This window comes from Prunus avium, chromosome 6 (assembly GCF_965620075.1).
Source record: "Prunus avium chromosome 6, drPruAviu1.hap1.1, whole genome shotgun sequence".
Classification (NCBI taxonomy): domain Eukaryota; kingdom Viridiplantae; phylum Streptophyta; class Magnoliopsida; order Rosales; family Rosaceae; genus Prunus; species Prunus avium.
The window spans coordinates 36,835-53,089 of NC_142289.1; the positions used below are offsets into that span (position 1 = coordinate 36,835).

General features: G+C 37.5%; 1 protein-coding gene across 1 annotated transcript; it reads left to right on the plus strand.

The window, feature by feature from the left end:
- Positions 1-767: 767 nt before the first annotated feature.
- Positions 768-15,645, plus strand: BGLU42 (beta glucosidase 42). The gene is made up of 13 exons (XM_088254897.1): positions 768-1,043; positions 2,032-2,098; positions 2,218-2,276; positions 2,617-2,692; positions 3,334-3,408; positions 3,480-3,567; positions 5,282-5,507; positions 7,368-7,483; positions 8,149-8,363; positions 8,449-8,483; positions 8,580-8,682; positions 8,995-9,100; positions 15,203-15,645. The coding sequence occupies exons 1-13, from the start codon at positions 939-941 to the stop codon at positions 15,396-15,398; spliced, it is 1,467 nt and encodes a 488-aa protein (XP_088111023.1). The 5' UTR covers positions 768-938; the 3' UTR covers positions 15,399-15,645.
- Positions 15,646-16,255: the final 610 nt, after the last annotated feature.

A 16,255-nucleotide genomic window follows, 5' to 3' on the forward strand; every position in this document is an offset into this window, starting at 1 on the left:
GTGCTAGAAGTGGTCAATTTGATTGGAAAAAATATCAGGATTCAAAATAGAGATTGAGGATTCAAAAGGGTAGAAAAGATCTAGAAAACCGAAACTGAACCGGTTCAACTAATACAGTCCATACAATGTGCTAGGGTTGGCCGATTCAATGGCTACGTGTGGTCAATTTCATTGGAAAAAAGATGAGAATTCAAATTAGAGATTGAGGATTCAAAAGGGTAGAAAAGATCTGCAAAAATAAGACTGAACCAGTTCAGCTAACCCAGTCCGTACAGTGTGCTAGGGTTGGCTTATACAAGTGCTAGTAGTGATCAATTTGATTGGAAAAAATATCAGGATTCAAATTAGATAATGAGGATTCAAATGGGTAGAAAAGATCTACAAAAAAAAGACTGAACCGGTTCAGCTAACCCAGTCCGTACAGTGAGTTAGGGTTGGCTGATACAAGTGCTAGTAGTGGTCAATTTGATTGGGAAAAATATCAGGATTAAAATTAGAGATTGAGGATTCAAAAGGGTAGAAAAGATCTGCAAAAACAAGATTTTACCGGTTCAGCTAACCCAGTCCGTACAGTGAGCTAGGGTTGGCTGATACAAGTGCTAGAAGTGGACAATTTGATTGGAAAAAATATCGTGATTCAAATTAGAGATTGAGGATTCAAAATGGTAGAAAAGATCTGCAAAGTAATATATGTTGTTTGTGGTTTTTATCTTATGTGGTAAGTGATATAAATCAAGGAAGGGCCAATCTACCAATGACATACTCACAACAAGTGCCCTTGCAACCATCATCCTCTTCACCAAACTTTATAGGGAACAACAATAATTTTTTGCCTTCTATTCGGTCCGGGTGTGATTCACCAAACTTTTCAGAGAGAACAGACTCAGACCCACTATAAAGCAAGTGCTTTCCTTATTTGTTGGCAACCACAAGTAGGAATGGCCAAGAAGGACTTCTTGAAGGAATATGAAGAAGCTGATGAAGTCTCTCGCAGTGACTTCCCTCCCAAATTCGTCTTTGGTGTTGCCACTTCTGCATATCAGGTTAGCTGCACTTCAGTTTTAATTGATTAAATTCATTTGTTACGAAGTATGATCTGGGACTTATTTCCTTCTACATTGCGTACGTATAGGGTTTTTTTTTTTTTTTTTTTTTTTTGGGAGAGGATTCAAAATAGGGAATACTACTAGACCAAAAGGGTGAACTCCGCTTTTCTGTATTCTATTGTATTGACCACTTTTCTTTTCATAAAATTGTTGTAGAACAGAGGAGTTATTTTCTTTTCCGGGTTCCTTCTGTTAGCTACTGATTCTGATACATTTGAGTTCTTTCCGGAAATTGGTCAATGAATAGTTTTAATTTTATATTTTATTCTTTATAATTACAAATTTGGCCATCTTCAGTTCTTGTTGCATGTTCTTGAGATTCTTTTCTTGTTCTAAAATTATACATGTTTGGGTTTTGTCACTTTTTAATGCAACGGTTTGGCTGATGAATTTTACGCTTCTTCAATGCAAAAACATTTTTGTTGTCTTATGTACTCGAATAATAAAACAGAAGAAATTAAGAGAAAAGTTATCACAACACTCCATATTTGGTACAGTCCAACACAATTTCTTTGGCCTTGACAAACGGCATCTACTGCATCTGAATTACCCTCCTCGGCCCATTCCTGTATTGTCTAATAAATAAATGTAAAGAAAATATTTCTAGTTGCTTATTAATGTTGATAATGTGCTTTCATATCAACTTGGTTTCATAATGATGTACTTTGTTAGTTTCCTTATTGTAAATTTTAAGAAGAAAGTTTGCACGTTTGATAGAGATGTCAATTATAACAATGTATCAGGCTATTTTCAAGCATATTTTACAAAAAAGAAAATAACTGATAACAGAGTGTTTTTTTTCTTCTATTTTTCTATTCATTGTTCCCTTTTGTGCCTTTCAGTAATCTAATGCATTACCTTGTATTTTATACTTCCAAAAGGCTCAGAGTTCAAGAAATTTTCTCTTCTTCTTGTTTATTTGTAGGTTGAGGGTGCCTGCAACAAGGGCGGTAGGGGTCCTAGTATTTGGGATGCCTTTTCTCACTCAAAAGGTACCTTTTCTTCATCAAGCTTATGATAATATCTTCTAGGACCAGAATTTTGCTTGACATTGTCAAATCTGATACTGTTTTTGGTTATGAAATTTATTATGTTTGTCTGGATTCATTAGGGACAATCATTGATGGAAGCAATGGTGACGTTGCAGTGGATCAATATCATCGGTATAAGGTTAGTAATAATAATTTTAGCCATGGTCAAATCTTTTTTTTTTTCTTTTTGGTCTTTTTGCACTAGATCAATGCTATCTTCCCAAAACTGTTAGTATTTGCAAAGTTTTCAATGTCTTTTCTCCATATTTATGTTGATGGGGAAGAATTAGTACAGATGTATCCATTTGGTTATGGCCTAGTCTGTTAGTAGTCTTTTCCTTTTGGAATGGCTTAGAATAACATGATCAGATTCTTTACACTTACCCATTCCTTCATTCTGATCATGTAGTTATGCAAGTTGGGATTTCAATTCATGCCATTCATTTAACATGAATCATAAACCATTTAATGCTATACAGGAAGATGTTGAACTCATTGCCAAGTTGGGATTTGATGCTTATCGCTTTTCCATATCATGGTCGCGAATATTCCCTGGTATGCTACCCTTTGGTATCTTTCATGGAGTTCTTTCTAATGGTAAAAAGAGTAGGATATAATCAAATTAGATTCTGTATGGTTTTATGTTTAAAAGAATTACTTTGTCACTATTATTTCCTTCTTACAATAGCATTTATCTGGTCATTTGACTCTTCTTGACATCCTGCCTCTGGGGAAGTCATCTCTAGATTTAAATATAGTAATGCATGTGACTTGAATGGCGACTTGTATGATTGCTTCTTCTTAGCGTATATAGGATATAATAAATACTCAACAAATTGACATGTCTAAAACAATTTCTAGATTGAAGTGATCTGTCACCAATTTGGAAAGCTTGAATGGACAATGTTGCAATTATGTTTTGACGACAATTTGATAATTGATTCTTCAAGACAACTGAAGGATAGTTGTGGAAAATGTTTTCTGAGTTGTCTATTTAAAGTGGTAAAAACATTTTGAGATTACAATGTGACATGTTCTAAGTGGATATACCCAAGCACAGAATTCAGACAGGGACTTCAAAAAGTTTTTTAACTGTATGTGCATGTTCCATTTTCTCTCTTGGCTCAGCTTAATTTTGATGATGACTGTATATTTCTTATGGTTCGGTTTTTTTTTTTTTTTTTTTTTTTTGGCAGATGGTTTGGGAACCAAAGCCAATGAAGAAGGGATTTCTTACTATAACAATATCATTAACAATCTCCTTGAAAAGGGTATGAATTTGCTTACATTCATTTCCTTCTAGTTGCATCGATGAACCATATTCAACAGTTTGTTCTTGCAGGTATCCAGCCTTATGTAACACTGTACCATTGGGATCTACCCTTGTACCTTCATGAGAATATGGGAGGGTGGTTGAATAAGAAAATTGTGTAAGTAATGTATCATTTAATCATCTATTTTATTTTATTTTATTTTTGACAATACCTTGATATCAAATAAGTTTCTCATGTTGTTTTTATGTAAAAAAATCTTGTGAAAAAATTAGTTTGCTACATTTCATTTGTCAAAATTGCAAACGTATAGAAATTAAAGATCTTGTGAAGGAAATAGTTTGCTACATTTCATTTGTAAATATTTCCAAACTTATATACATTTTGAAGTATTTTCATCTCCCTCTGAGTGAGTGTATGTCTAGAATTTTAATCCTAGTTTTGGGTGAATGCTCTTTGAACAATATGGACTACTGAGGATATATATATATCAAGCATGCACCCTCCATGTGCAGCCCCATCCTACAAGTAGAGAGCTAGAAATATGTTGAGAGAGAGAGAGAGAGAGAGAGAGAGAGAGAGAGAGAGAGAGAGAGAGATAGGTGGATTTCCACCCTCCACCTTACAAACCAACAATGAAGTGGAGAAAGGAGATCGAACTCAGTACCTCTTGCAAACCAAACTCTAGTCCCATGTTAGACAGACCACTAGCCCCAGAATCCTAAGTCGTTAGGAATGGGTCAACAATGTATATCAAGCTTACAATATTATGAATCAATCCACTAGAAGCGAAAATAGGTCTCTACCTTTTGGAGCTCAATCTATATCTAAAATGATGAGTTACTTTTATTGACCAACCCTGCATTGCTCTTTCTTTTGGCCAACCCTGCATTGTCTTTGTATCACTATTGTACTGCATGAGAGAAAAGCAAGTTTCTGATTAGTGTTTATATCAGGGTGACTAAATTTTAGGATGAGGCTTTATGGTGTGTGCTATTTGCAGATGATATTTCTTTGATTGGATAAACCAGAGCAGGGGTGAATGCTAAAAATTAGAGTCCATGGAGAAAAATTCAATCAAAATGGGTATAAAACTGAGTACTGAGAGAATACAATTATAACAAAAGAAGAAATACAAGTGTGGATGTGCAGAAAATTGAGGGTCAAAAGAATCCCAAAAGCGAAGATGACGTGGCTTATAGTAACTAACTCATATGCAAGAAGGTTAGGTGGCACCTGTTGGGGATAAAATGAGAGAGAAAGGACTAATGTGGTTACTATATTCAATGAAGATCAATAGATGTGCCAATAAGAATATTCCTTTTAGTGTGATTATTCTTGATTGGTTGGGAGTTTTGTACTGCGGGCTTTCTGGCATGGTGCTCTGTCTGTTGGTTTAGGTTTTCTCATTGGGCTTTTGTGTTTCTTCTGCTGTATTAGGTGTTTTATGGACTACTTGTCCCCATGATTCTTGTATTCCTTATGTTTTCTCGTAATAAATCTTATGCTTCTTATCAAAAAAACAAAAGAAAGATGCACCACGTAGAAAGAATGACTTAATCATTTGAGAGGGTAGTGCCAAGAGAAGAGGAGACAAAAACACTCGGTTATAATACTCTGGGCAGCAAGAAAATTCAGGGTCTTATGGCTAATTTGAAAGGTTCTGTTATGGGCTACAAGTTGTAGCAATCTGAAAATCATCATACAGCAGTTTGCCTGCATCAATAATAGCAACAGGGGAAATCAAAAATTGGTTCACAATAAAAACCTTCGTTACTTTCAAGGAAAATAGAAATTATAGTAATTTTCTATAAACATTTATGTCATTGTTAAACAGTGTCCTCGTAGTCAATCAGATTTTGTGAAAATGCAGAGACTACTTCTCAGTCTACGCTGACACTTGCTTTGCAAGTTTTGGTGATAGAGTAAAGGACTGGATTACAATTAATGAGCCTCTTCAGACTGCCGTTAATGGTTATGGTATTGGGATATTTGCTCCTGGAAGACATGAATGTTCATCAACAGAACCATATTTGGTTGCACACCACCAACTGTTGGCCCATGCTGCAGCTGTTTCCATATACCGAAGCAAGTATAAGGTATACTGTTCAATTACTTTTTTTGGTCTCTTTCGCTTGGAGATTTTCATACTTTGACCAGATGACAGATAATGGTGTCTTTCTCCTTGTTACTTTTTTTATTATTGAAGAAGGTCCTGGTTTGTCATTGACTTCATCACTTAATTTATTATAGGCCAGATGTTGTTAACAAGGAAACTGATATATCAGTCAGCATTTCAGTAATTATGTAGCTTCCTTTTGTGTAAGATTAGATTGTGAAGAAGAATTTCACTAATATATCTTTTTTCTGTTCAAGGAGAAATGTCAATTTTAGTGTCTCCTTGCATAAACCTCCTAATGTATGAGTTGTAAATCCGTTCTTGATATACTAATTCTTTGGATCACGAGAAGGTGGAACCTTATGGGAAAGTGCATGAAGTCGGCTAAAGAACTGAAGAAACAGTGTGTAACTCTTCTTTAACTGACTTACCTGAGATTTTGAAATGATTATATATGCCAATATTTTTTCCAGGGTGGGGGAGGGGGGCCGGGGTTGATGGTATGTTCTGTTAGGAGGAAGTGCTTATACATTTACCTGAAATTGAAATAATTCGTTTATGAGTTTCAAAATATACTCTAAAGTAGAATTGACATCATATGGGAAAGCATAAAGGTAAAAAAGCATACTTGAGAAGAAAATTTGATTACAAGAACTTATTGAAATTCCTATGCTAATCCCCAAACTCTAGCTTTAGATATCTCTATCACTGTTTCTGGCTCTCTACCCCTTGTGTGTTTCTTACTTGCAAAAACAGAACTCCGAACAAGCCTATTTATAGAGAATAGGTAGGATTCCTAAAACCTTTTAGAATAAGGAAAGAGAACTTACCTTCCTAATCCTAAATCACTTTGGATTACTTTCCTAATCCTAAATTACTGAGGATACCAAAGGAAAACTGATTTCCTAATTCTAGTAAGAAATCCTGCGTGCACCATTCCTTTTACCCAGAACTTACTTTTTTCCTTGCAGCACCTTCTGTGGGGACTCATGAGAAAAACCAGGATGACTCCACTTCCAGCACCTTCTGTGGGGATTAGATGAAACTTAATGTGATATTTTCGTAGAAGCTCCTCCATTTCAAGTTGTGAAAATGTGAAGAATATCCCACATTGGAAAGTTGAGAAACCTAGCAAGGGCTTATAAGGAGTTGGGCTACTCCTCCCATTGCCAATTGGTTTTGGGGTGGAACCTCAACTTCCTTCACAAGTCATTTAAGTTTTTGCACAAACCAAAATCCCAACTAATTGGAGAAGAATTTAGGCACATTGTAGCAATGGGAGCATTATGAAAGACCAAAAGACAAGGATATGGGATGTATAAAGAATCCCATGGACAGCACACACCTCGAACCACTGACCACACTCTTGGAATCACAACCACTGTCATGTTAGCAGCACTTAATAACCATATCACCATTTCCCAAGTAAGCCCATATTTCTTCTCACCAATCACCCACCCCTAAGCCTCTCTTCTCTTTGATTCTAAACACTACTTCTCACTTGATCAAATGCACTTTTTCCTTCCTCGAAACCTTCTCACAAGAAGTTCCTCACTGATTCTCAAACCTCTTTGCCATTTTTCATGGAAATCTATAAGCGAGAGGTAATAAATGGGTAAACTGCTAAATGCAGATTGAATTAAGTAAGCCTTCCTCCCCATGAAAGGAAAGCTTCCTTCCAGCCTTTTCTCCATCTATTCCACTACTGGATCCCAAAAACAGTTTTCCCATGGGTTACCAACAAGTGGTAGCCCCAAGTATTTCAGTGGCCATTTCCCCACTTCACACCCCAATTATAATATTTTGTTCTTACTCTTGCTGCTATTTTTTGTCCTTTCAGGACAAACAAGGGGGACAAGTGGGCTTGACCGTCGACTGTGAATGGGCTGAGGCTAATTCAGACAAAATTGAAGACAAAATTGCTGCAGCTAGGCGCCTAGATTTTCAGCTTGGATGGTAATTACTTATTCCCTAATTATTTACTATTTGGTCACAGAACTACTGTTAACAAAAAATTTAGTATCTTCTATGTTGAAATTACCAACACACTAATGTGCTTGATTAAATCATCCCTAAGGTGAAAGTACATTCAAGAACTTATGTTGTTTTTTAATCACTTGGAGAACCATCTTCCATATTTCCTACATTGGTCAGTGTGAGTTATTCAATCCGAGAGACTAGGCCCGTGATAAATGACCAGGAAAAAAAAATTCCAGTGTTCGAAGCTTTAGAACTACTGAGCATATCCATCATTTTCATATATCATGCTACTCATACCGATTATCCTAGGATTCCCATCAACTTGAAATGTAACATAGCTGTCTTGCTGCTTTTGGTTAGAAGTAAATCATATTGAAATATACATTCTGGTTAAATCCTTGTAAGATATAATAGCTATGCTGAAACATATGAAACAGCAGATGGGCCGCACTGTTGAATGGGTGTCAAATGAGTTTAGCATTTTCAAAGGCAAAAAATTCTCACTGAACTGGGTTTTTCTCAGTACCTTTCTTTGAGTTCAGCTCTGCCCACCGCCCACCCAGGCAGTTTGTTAGATGAAATCAAATGGTTTTCTCTCCTGTAGTATTGTTTAGAATCCATCTCAACTAATTCCAAAGCAGGTTCTTAGATCCAATATATTATGGAGAATACCCCAAAGCTATGCGTGAAAGACTTGGAGATCGGCTTCCCATATTCTCAGAGAAAGATAAGGAATTGCTTGAGAACTCATTAGACTTTGTTGGTCTGAATCACTATACATCAAGATTTATTGCTCATGTAAGAGATAGCTCCGATGATGGTAATTTTTATAAATCACAAGAGATGGAGAGAATTGGTAAAATTCTGTAACTACCACATCATTCATATTCAAAGCAAAAAAATTTCTCGATCCTTGTTTAATGTTCTCTCTTTATCATCAGCTGAATGGGAAGATGGTGAGGCTATTGGTGAGAAGGTATGAACTCTCTCATACACACACATTCCACTTACTGTGCTGCACACATGTGCCTTATAGGGTGCTTCCAGTCTTCTGAAAGATTTTGTGTTGCAGGCAGCATCAGAATGGCTTTATGTTGTTCCTTGGGGCATCCATAAAGTTCTGAATTACATAGCACAGAGATACAATAATCCAGCAATATATATTACTGAGAATGGTATGCATGGAGAGACTTTCCTAGGAAAATAAAATTGATTTGGAATTTAAATTGTAGTTTAATCTCACTTGGGAGCCAAGGAGTACATTCAGTCCCTGTTTGGTTAACGATTGGCTAATATTGTCCTTCTGCATTTACTTATTGTATAAACGAAATATAATCAGGAGATGAAGTCATAATTAAAATACTCCTGATTATTGATCTGGAAAATGACTTAATGCACCCTTGTCAGAAGTTGGTACAAACCATAGGAGTTTGCACTTATTCTACGTTATGATTTTTTTAATTTTCTTTTTCCGAACCCTATTACAGGTATGGATGATGAAGATGACACTTCCCCACTTCATGAAATGCTAGATGACAAACTGAGAGTTAGTTACTTTAAGAGATACCTTTCATCAGTTGCCAATGCAATAAGGTAGGTCGACTTCATTTTGTCCATTTTATCATATTCTTTCTTTGTAATGGTGGGTGCACTAATTGTTCAGTCAAATTGTAGTATAGGTCCTACACAAAACAGACTTTACAAATTCCATACATTAGCATATCATTCAGAGACTGCATGGAGCAGCTCTACCATCACCAGACAGAGTTCATGGCAGCATTATCTGTCTTGATGTACAGGGTGTTGGCGTTATTATTAGGTTTAGGGTTTATTATTTAATATAGTTGACTTTGTATACTTAACTTTTTTTATACTTTGTAGATCTTATAAATACCTCAGAATGAGAAGAATAAAATCATTCGATTCATTCAGATTTCTAGATGGTGCAATCGATCTGATTGGCTCTACTGCGATCTGAAATCCTAAAAAAACCATAAAACTCTCTACTGCTGCTGTACATATCTAGGGTTTTTCCCTTGTGTCGCCGCTATTTTTCCTTCCATATTTCTACTGCCGCCACACCTCTCTAGGGTTGTTTACCCTGCTTCTGTGTTGATGCAGCCTTCTAAACCTTCATCAAGGGTATACTGACTTTGGTGTTGTTACCTCTAACCCTAAACACAAAACCCAATTCTGTTGCCAATATGTCTATTCTTACTGTTGGAATCCCACATCGGTGGGGTGAAAGAAAACAAATGGGTTTAAATAGAATTACCTCGATATTAGTTAGAGTGAGGTAATTCTATTTAAACCCATTTGTTTTCTTTCACCCCACCGATGTGGGATTCCAACACTCCCCCTCACGTGTAATCACACGTGAAGATCCACACATCGGCAATTGAAACTCAGAGGTCGGCTCTTTTCAAGCGTCGTTGGCCTTTTTTTTTTCTTTTTTTCTTTTTTTTAATTTTAATTTTAAGAGTCCGACTTGTTTCTCCTTCTTGGTGACAAGCTTCATTAGCTTGTACGAACCTGGCTCCGATACCATGTTGAAGTTTTTTGGGTCTGCCCAATGGGTCTCACTCTAACAACACCGATGCTATCATGGTTGCTGCCTTTCTTATTAATCAGATGCCCTCTCGTGTCTTGGATTATCAAACTTCACTTCATATGTTGTTTACCTTTCATTTGATCCCTAGTCTCTTTTCCCTAGATCCTAAGGTGTTTGGATGTGTCTGTTATGTTCATATTCACTCGATCCACATTGACAAATTGGATCCCCAGGCTCTCAAGTGTGTTTTCTTGGGCTACTCTTCTACCCAAAAGGGTTACGAGTGTTTTCATCCTCCCATGAGCAAGTACTGTCTGCATGGATGTTGAGTTTCAGGAACACACTTCTTATTTTTCTCAGGATGTCCCCAATTCTCCCCTTCATGGGGAGCATCTAGTGCATTTGGAGTTTAGTGATTATTTGACAGAGTTACTAGTTGATGAGATTTTGGGCTTGAATCAGAGTGGGGCAGATTTACAAACAGACATTGAACCTTAGGGGGAGTCACCTTCGGCTATAAAGGGAAATGAGAATTACAAGGTTCTCTAACCTCATCCCTCTATTTCAGCTCCTATGGTCTACGAAACGTATCGAAAGAGAGAAATTTTCGACTGATATTGTATCTACTGAAGTTGATGAAGTTGATTATGCAGCTAACCCTTCTCTTGATACCACTCCTTTATGCCAATTGGCTTCCTGTGAGCATGCGTTTGTAGTAGCACCATCTGAGGTACAAACATCTAATCCTTCTCTTTTGTCTGTTAATCCTAACAATTCCGAGTCTCTTTCTTTGAACCCAATTGGTGACGATCAAGAGCGGAGATGCACATCCCGCGTGAGGAATAAACTATATCGTTTTGTTTTCTCCTCTATTTTGTTTACCCTATTTCTGACTGTGTCCTATCATCGTCTTTCTAAATCTCATCTAGCCTTTGCACTTCACTTGACTTATGTGTCTTCCTAACTCTTTTCGAGAAGCTCTAGAAGATTCAAAGTGGAAATCTGCAATGGTAAAGGAAATGAAGGCTCTCCAAGCAAATGGTACATGGGATATGCTTAATATTCCTGATGAGAAGAGGACTGTAGGTCGTAAATGGGTGTTTACAGTCAAGCATAAACTATATGGATCAATTGAGAGGTACAAAGCACGGCTTGTGGTAAAGGGTTAATACTCAAATTTATGGAGTCGACTACTTGGAAATGTTTGCTCTGGTAGCCAAGATGAACACAATTTAGGTAATCTTACCCCTTGCCGCAAACTTGGATTGGCCATTACGCTAGTTCGACGTTAAGAACACCTTACACGGAGACCTACAAGGTCCTTCTTTAGGGTTTGCACCAAAGGAGGGAAAAGTGTGTAAGTTAAGGCACTTCATAGTCTAAAACAATCACTAAGAGCTTGGTTTGGGTGATTAAGTCGATCTATGAAGGATTATGGGTTCAAACAATCTCAAGTTGACTACACTCTGTTCGTGATCTAAAACAATCACTAAGAGCTTGGTTTGGCTGATTAAGTCGATCTATGAAGGATTATGGGTTCAAACAATCTCAAGTTGACCACATTCTGTTCATAAGCGTGGTGGTGACAAGATTACTATGTTAATTGTGTATGTGGATGACATGGTGGTTACACTAAACAATACACGTGAGATTGAAGAACTCCATAGTTAGCTAAAGAGTTCGAGATGAAGGATTTAGGAGCTCACAAGTATTTCTTAGGAATAGAAGTATCTTGTTCTAAGCAAGGGATATTTTTATCTCAACGCAAATACAGCCTAGATCTCATGGCCAAGAGTGGCAAGTTAGCATGTGAACCTGTTGACACCCCAATAGTGGTGAACCACAATTTGACAATTGATCCAGACCAAGTACCAACAAGGAGAGATACCAACGGCTGGTTGGGAAATTAAATATTTGGCTCACACTAAACATGATTTGTCATATGCAATTAGTGTGGTAAGTCAGTTCATGCCTAACCCAAGTATTCAGCATATGGAGGTTGTAGACCGTATAATTCAGTATTTGAAGTCATCTCTTGGTAAAGGAATCTTGTTCTCTAAGAATGGAAACTTGATTATGGAGGGTTACATAGACTCTGATTATGCAGGATATAAGTTTGATAGGAAGTCTTTATCTGGTTATTCATAGGAGGCAATCTAGTAACTTGGGAGAAGCAAGAAACAAATTGTGGTGTCTTTGTCTAGCGCAGAAGCTTAATATCGAGCCCTTCATCATGCTATGATAGAGTTGATTTGGTTGAAGATCCTAATGAAGGAACTTGGATTTGGCCCTATGAAACCAAAGGTGTTGTATTGTGATAATACAGCAGCCATTAAAATTGGTAATATTCCTATCCAACATGACACACCAAACATATTAAGATTGACAAACATTTCATCAAGGATAATATTGTGAACGGCATAATTATTGTGCCTCACATCAAGAGAGCAGACCAGCTAGCCGACATGATGACCCTTGCAGTTTCTAGCAAAGACTTCCATACATCACTATTCAAGTTGGGCGTGTGTAATATCTATGCACCAACTTGAGGGTGAGTGTTGGCGTGATACATTAGGTTTAGGGTTTATTATTTAATATAGTTGACTTTGTATACTTACCTTTTTTGTATACTTTGTACATCTTATAAATACCTCAAAATGAAAAGAGTAAAATCATTTGATTCATTCAAATTTCTAGATAGGGTTAGGCTGTGAAAATATGCATGTGTACAATTGTTTTTTCTTCACAGTTTGTGATATTTGGAATTCCCCTGAAATATGAAGTCCAAAAAATCTAGAGAGTTGGTGTGTGCTATGACTTTGTGGATGTGAATTGTAAAGGGTCGACTTCTCTGTTTGTGTGAAAAGCTCAAGTGGGTTCTCTCAGAGACACATAGAAACAAGAAGTGAAGGCAAAAGAAGAAGAAGGGTGTTGCTAAAGGGTGTTGAGGCTGAAGCTTCATTGCCGACCAAAGCAGACTATGTTAGGAGTGTGTGTGAGAGAGATGGAATAGAAGCTTAAAGGTTTCTAGGGGTGTTTTGGCGTCTGATAGGTTTTGGTGTTTGTTGGGCTTCACGGGTAGTGTTTTGGTTTTAATAGGAGAGAAAAAAAAAATTGGGTATTTTGGCACTTAGGAAAATTAAATATGGGTATTTTCGGCATTTTAAAAGTTTCATTAAAGGGAGCCAAGTGATTCTCGTGTTTTTGTCCTGCAGCGCTTTTAAGAAGAAGCACCTCTCAAGTGCTTCTTCCAAAACCACTCCAAGTGCTTTTGGATCTCACCCAAAGTGCTTTTGCAATTTTTGCCAAACACCATTTTTAAAAGACAGAAGCGCTTTTACCCATTTAAAAGTGCTTTTCGCTGCTCCAAAAGCACTCCCAAATAAGCTCTATTACATAGATGGGTTACTAGGAGACTTGGGTGGCTTGGACCTCCTCACCCGCACGCGGGTGTCATCCAATCAAATTGAAAATGTTCCACAAATGGAAGCCGGGTTTGTAACTAATGGAAGAACCTTGGATATTATGAAATTCCCTCCCTTGAGGACCTAATCCCTATGCAAAATGTCAAGAAAACAATATAATTGGTAGAAAAGGGCACGAATCTCTATTTAAATTCACCAGTAAACTTATCTATTTTTCTAGTGGAAACTGTAAATGGGCATAGACATAGAGCCAAACAGATGAAGTAGCCCAGCAAATAGGTGTGACTTGAACCCTTAAGCCTCGTTTGTTACACATGACTGTCTTGGCATGGACTCTGCTTAGGGACTGTCTTGGATTGGCTTGGCTTGGTTTAAGCTGGATTACATGTGTGTATGCTTGGACTAGGACTAAATTTTATTATTTTTAAAAATTTTAAAAACAGGGGCAGAATTATTATTTTTTTTTTTTTTCAACTTTTCTTTTCCCTCTGCATCTCTTTCTTCTTCGTCTTCCTCCTCCGTCTTCTCCATCCTCTCTCCTACTCCTCTTATTCTTAGTCTTTTTTTATCTGTGCTTTTTTTTTGCTGGAAATTTTTCTCTCATTTACTTGTCTTCTCCTTCTTCTCTGTTTTCTCCCTCAACTCGCGAAGCTGTTGTCGCCTACAACCCTAAGTCTGAGCTATGAAGTCCTCGTCGTCTGCCATTGGTGCCAATCGAACCGTATGGCTGAGATGGTGGTTTTTCTTAACATCTGAGTTTTGAATGGAAGTCAAATTTTATAGTTTTGGATTTGGGGCTGAGTTTTGAATGGATCTAAGTTTGAATGTTCTTGGAGTTAGGTTTCTAGTCATATTTTTGTTGTTTCCCAGAAATTTGATGAAGAAGCATGATGGTATGTATATTATACATACAAGAATATGAGATGCATCTTCTTTCTGCTAGTTATTTTTATTCTGGCTGCGATGGTGGGAGGTTTGGAACGGTTGCAGGCGCTCGACGATAACAAGGGACTATTTGTCCCCCCTATCTACACGGGCTTCAGTAACACCACTTAAGGAGTTGTTTTTGGTGGGACCAGTACTAGTAATCCCACTTAAAATTAGTACCAAGTAAAACAAACATGAGATAAAAAGTTAGTACAAGCCAGTCCAAGCCTAGAAGGTGTACCAAACAGGCCCGTACAGCTAAGTGAGAACTACTCCAGTCATACAAATTCCAGGTTGAGTCCTCTGACCACAGGACTGATCCCTTTAATAATTATCCTAGACCTTTCCAGAAGGACCCCTTTTTCCCATACCACATTAATAACAACTAGTTCCCAAGGCAACATTAATAACAGCTAGACAGACTCTTTAGACTCCCAATAGAACATTAATAACCAATAAACAAACTCCCAATACATAATAACAATGAGACAGACTTAGTAATTTTTTCCAGGAATCTCTCAAAAAGTGTTATCCCCGTTACATGAGAGTTTCTCTCCTCTCAAAGATCTTGTAAGATCTATTTACTGCATCAGAAAGACTAGACATAGATGACACATTTGAAAACTCACAACATAGCTTCACTTGATCAAGTTTTCTTCATCTTGAGTGTGCACTCATTTTTTTTTTTCATTTTGCACTCATATTTTACCACTGTGTGAACATCAGTGTGCGAACTATGAAATCCTATAAGGTAACAAGAAAAAGCAATGCTGTAACATTTTTCCTGGACAGGGATGGAGCAGACGTGAGGGGATACTTTGCGTGGTCATTACTGGATAACTTTGAGTGGGCTCAAGGCTATACCAAGCGTTTTGGTTTAGTTTACATCGACTACAAGAATGAGCTCTCTAGGCACCCAAAATCTTCAGCCTACTGGTTTTTGAGGTTCTTTAAAGGTGGTGAAGGGAAACATGGCAAGGAACAATAATGGAAAATTTAGCTGACAATTGCCATCCATGAGAGGGACTGCCCAGGAACTTTATCTTTTCACGTACCAACTTAAACTGCTTGCTGCTTCAATTGGTTTCAAACCAATGGACTCCTCTGGAACTCGTTTTGAGCTTTTGTAAGTCACCCCGAAGTGTATGTACTAAGACTTTTTTATCCCTGAATATGTCTGTGTTCTTTATTCATCTTGGAAACATATGATCGAGTTGACTAACTCTTCTATCTCCTTTTTCATGTGGCTTACCGACTTCCATAATGAATTTGAATGTATTATCATTGACAATTTATGACCAGAGTTATAGTCATAAGAATGTCTAGTTCACAACCTTATGAACACAAAGGTCTACCCCCGCCCCACCAATTCCCCCACCTATCTACTCATCTATCACTGCCACTCCAATCCCCCCAGCTCTGCTCATCTACTCATCTATTGACAGCCAGAGCCGCACCCACACAGCTACTCTCTATATCCACCGTGTTTCGTATGATCGCCTCCTCCCACGACCATACCCACCCTACAGTCATAATACACCCCAGGGGACCAAGGACCAAAGTATCACCATTTTAGAGAAAGATACAACCCCATGCATAATTCTACACTATCTAAGACATTGAAGGGTAAGGTTCCTTCATGGAATAATTGACCATGAAGTTGGCATCATGATGGAGGGTGTCGTCCAAGTCAGAGTCTGGTAAGAAGAGCATGGCATTTTAACTCATATCTACAAAGTGAAAACTAGGGCAAATGGACCACCTTTTTTTTTTTTTTTCAGTCAAGTGGCAAATGGTCATTAGCACCAGGAAAACAAACATTTTATGTAGCGTTAAATTCAAAAT

Coding starts and splice junctions, on each gene's coding strand:
- BGLU42 (XM_088254897.1), top strand. CDS start 939: ATGGCCAAGAAGGACTTCTTGAAGGAATATGAAGAAGCTGATGAAGTC. Junction 7,484..8,148: donor CTAGATTTTCAGCTTGGATG/GTAATTACTTAT, acceptor ATTCCAAAGCAG/GTTCTTAGATCCAATATATT. Junction 8,364..8,448: donor ACAAGAGATGGAGAGAATTG/GTAAAATTCTGT, acceptor CTTTATCATCAG/CTGAATGGGAAGATGGTGAG.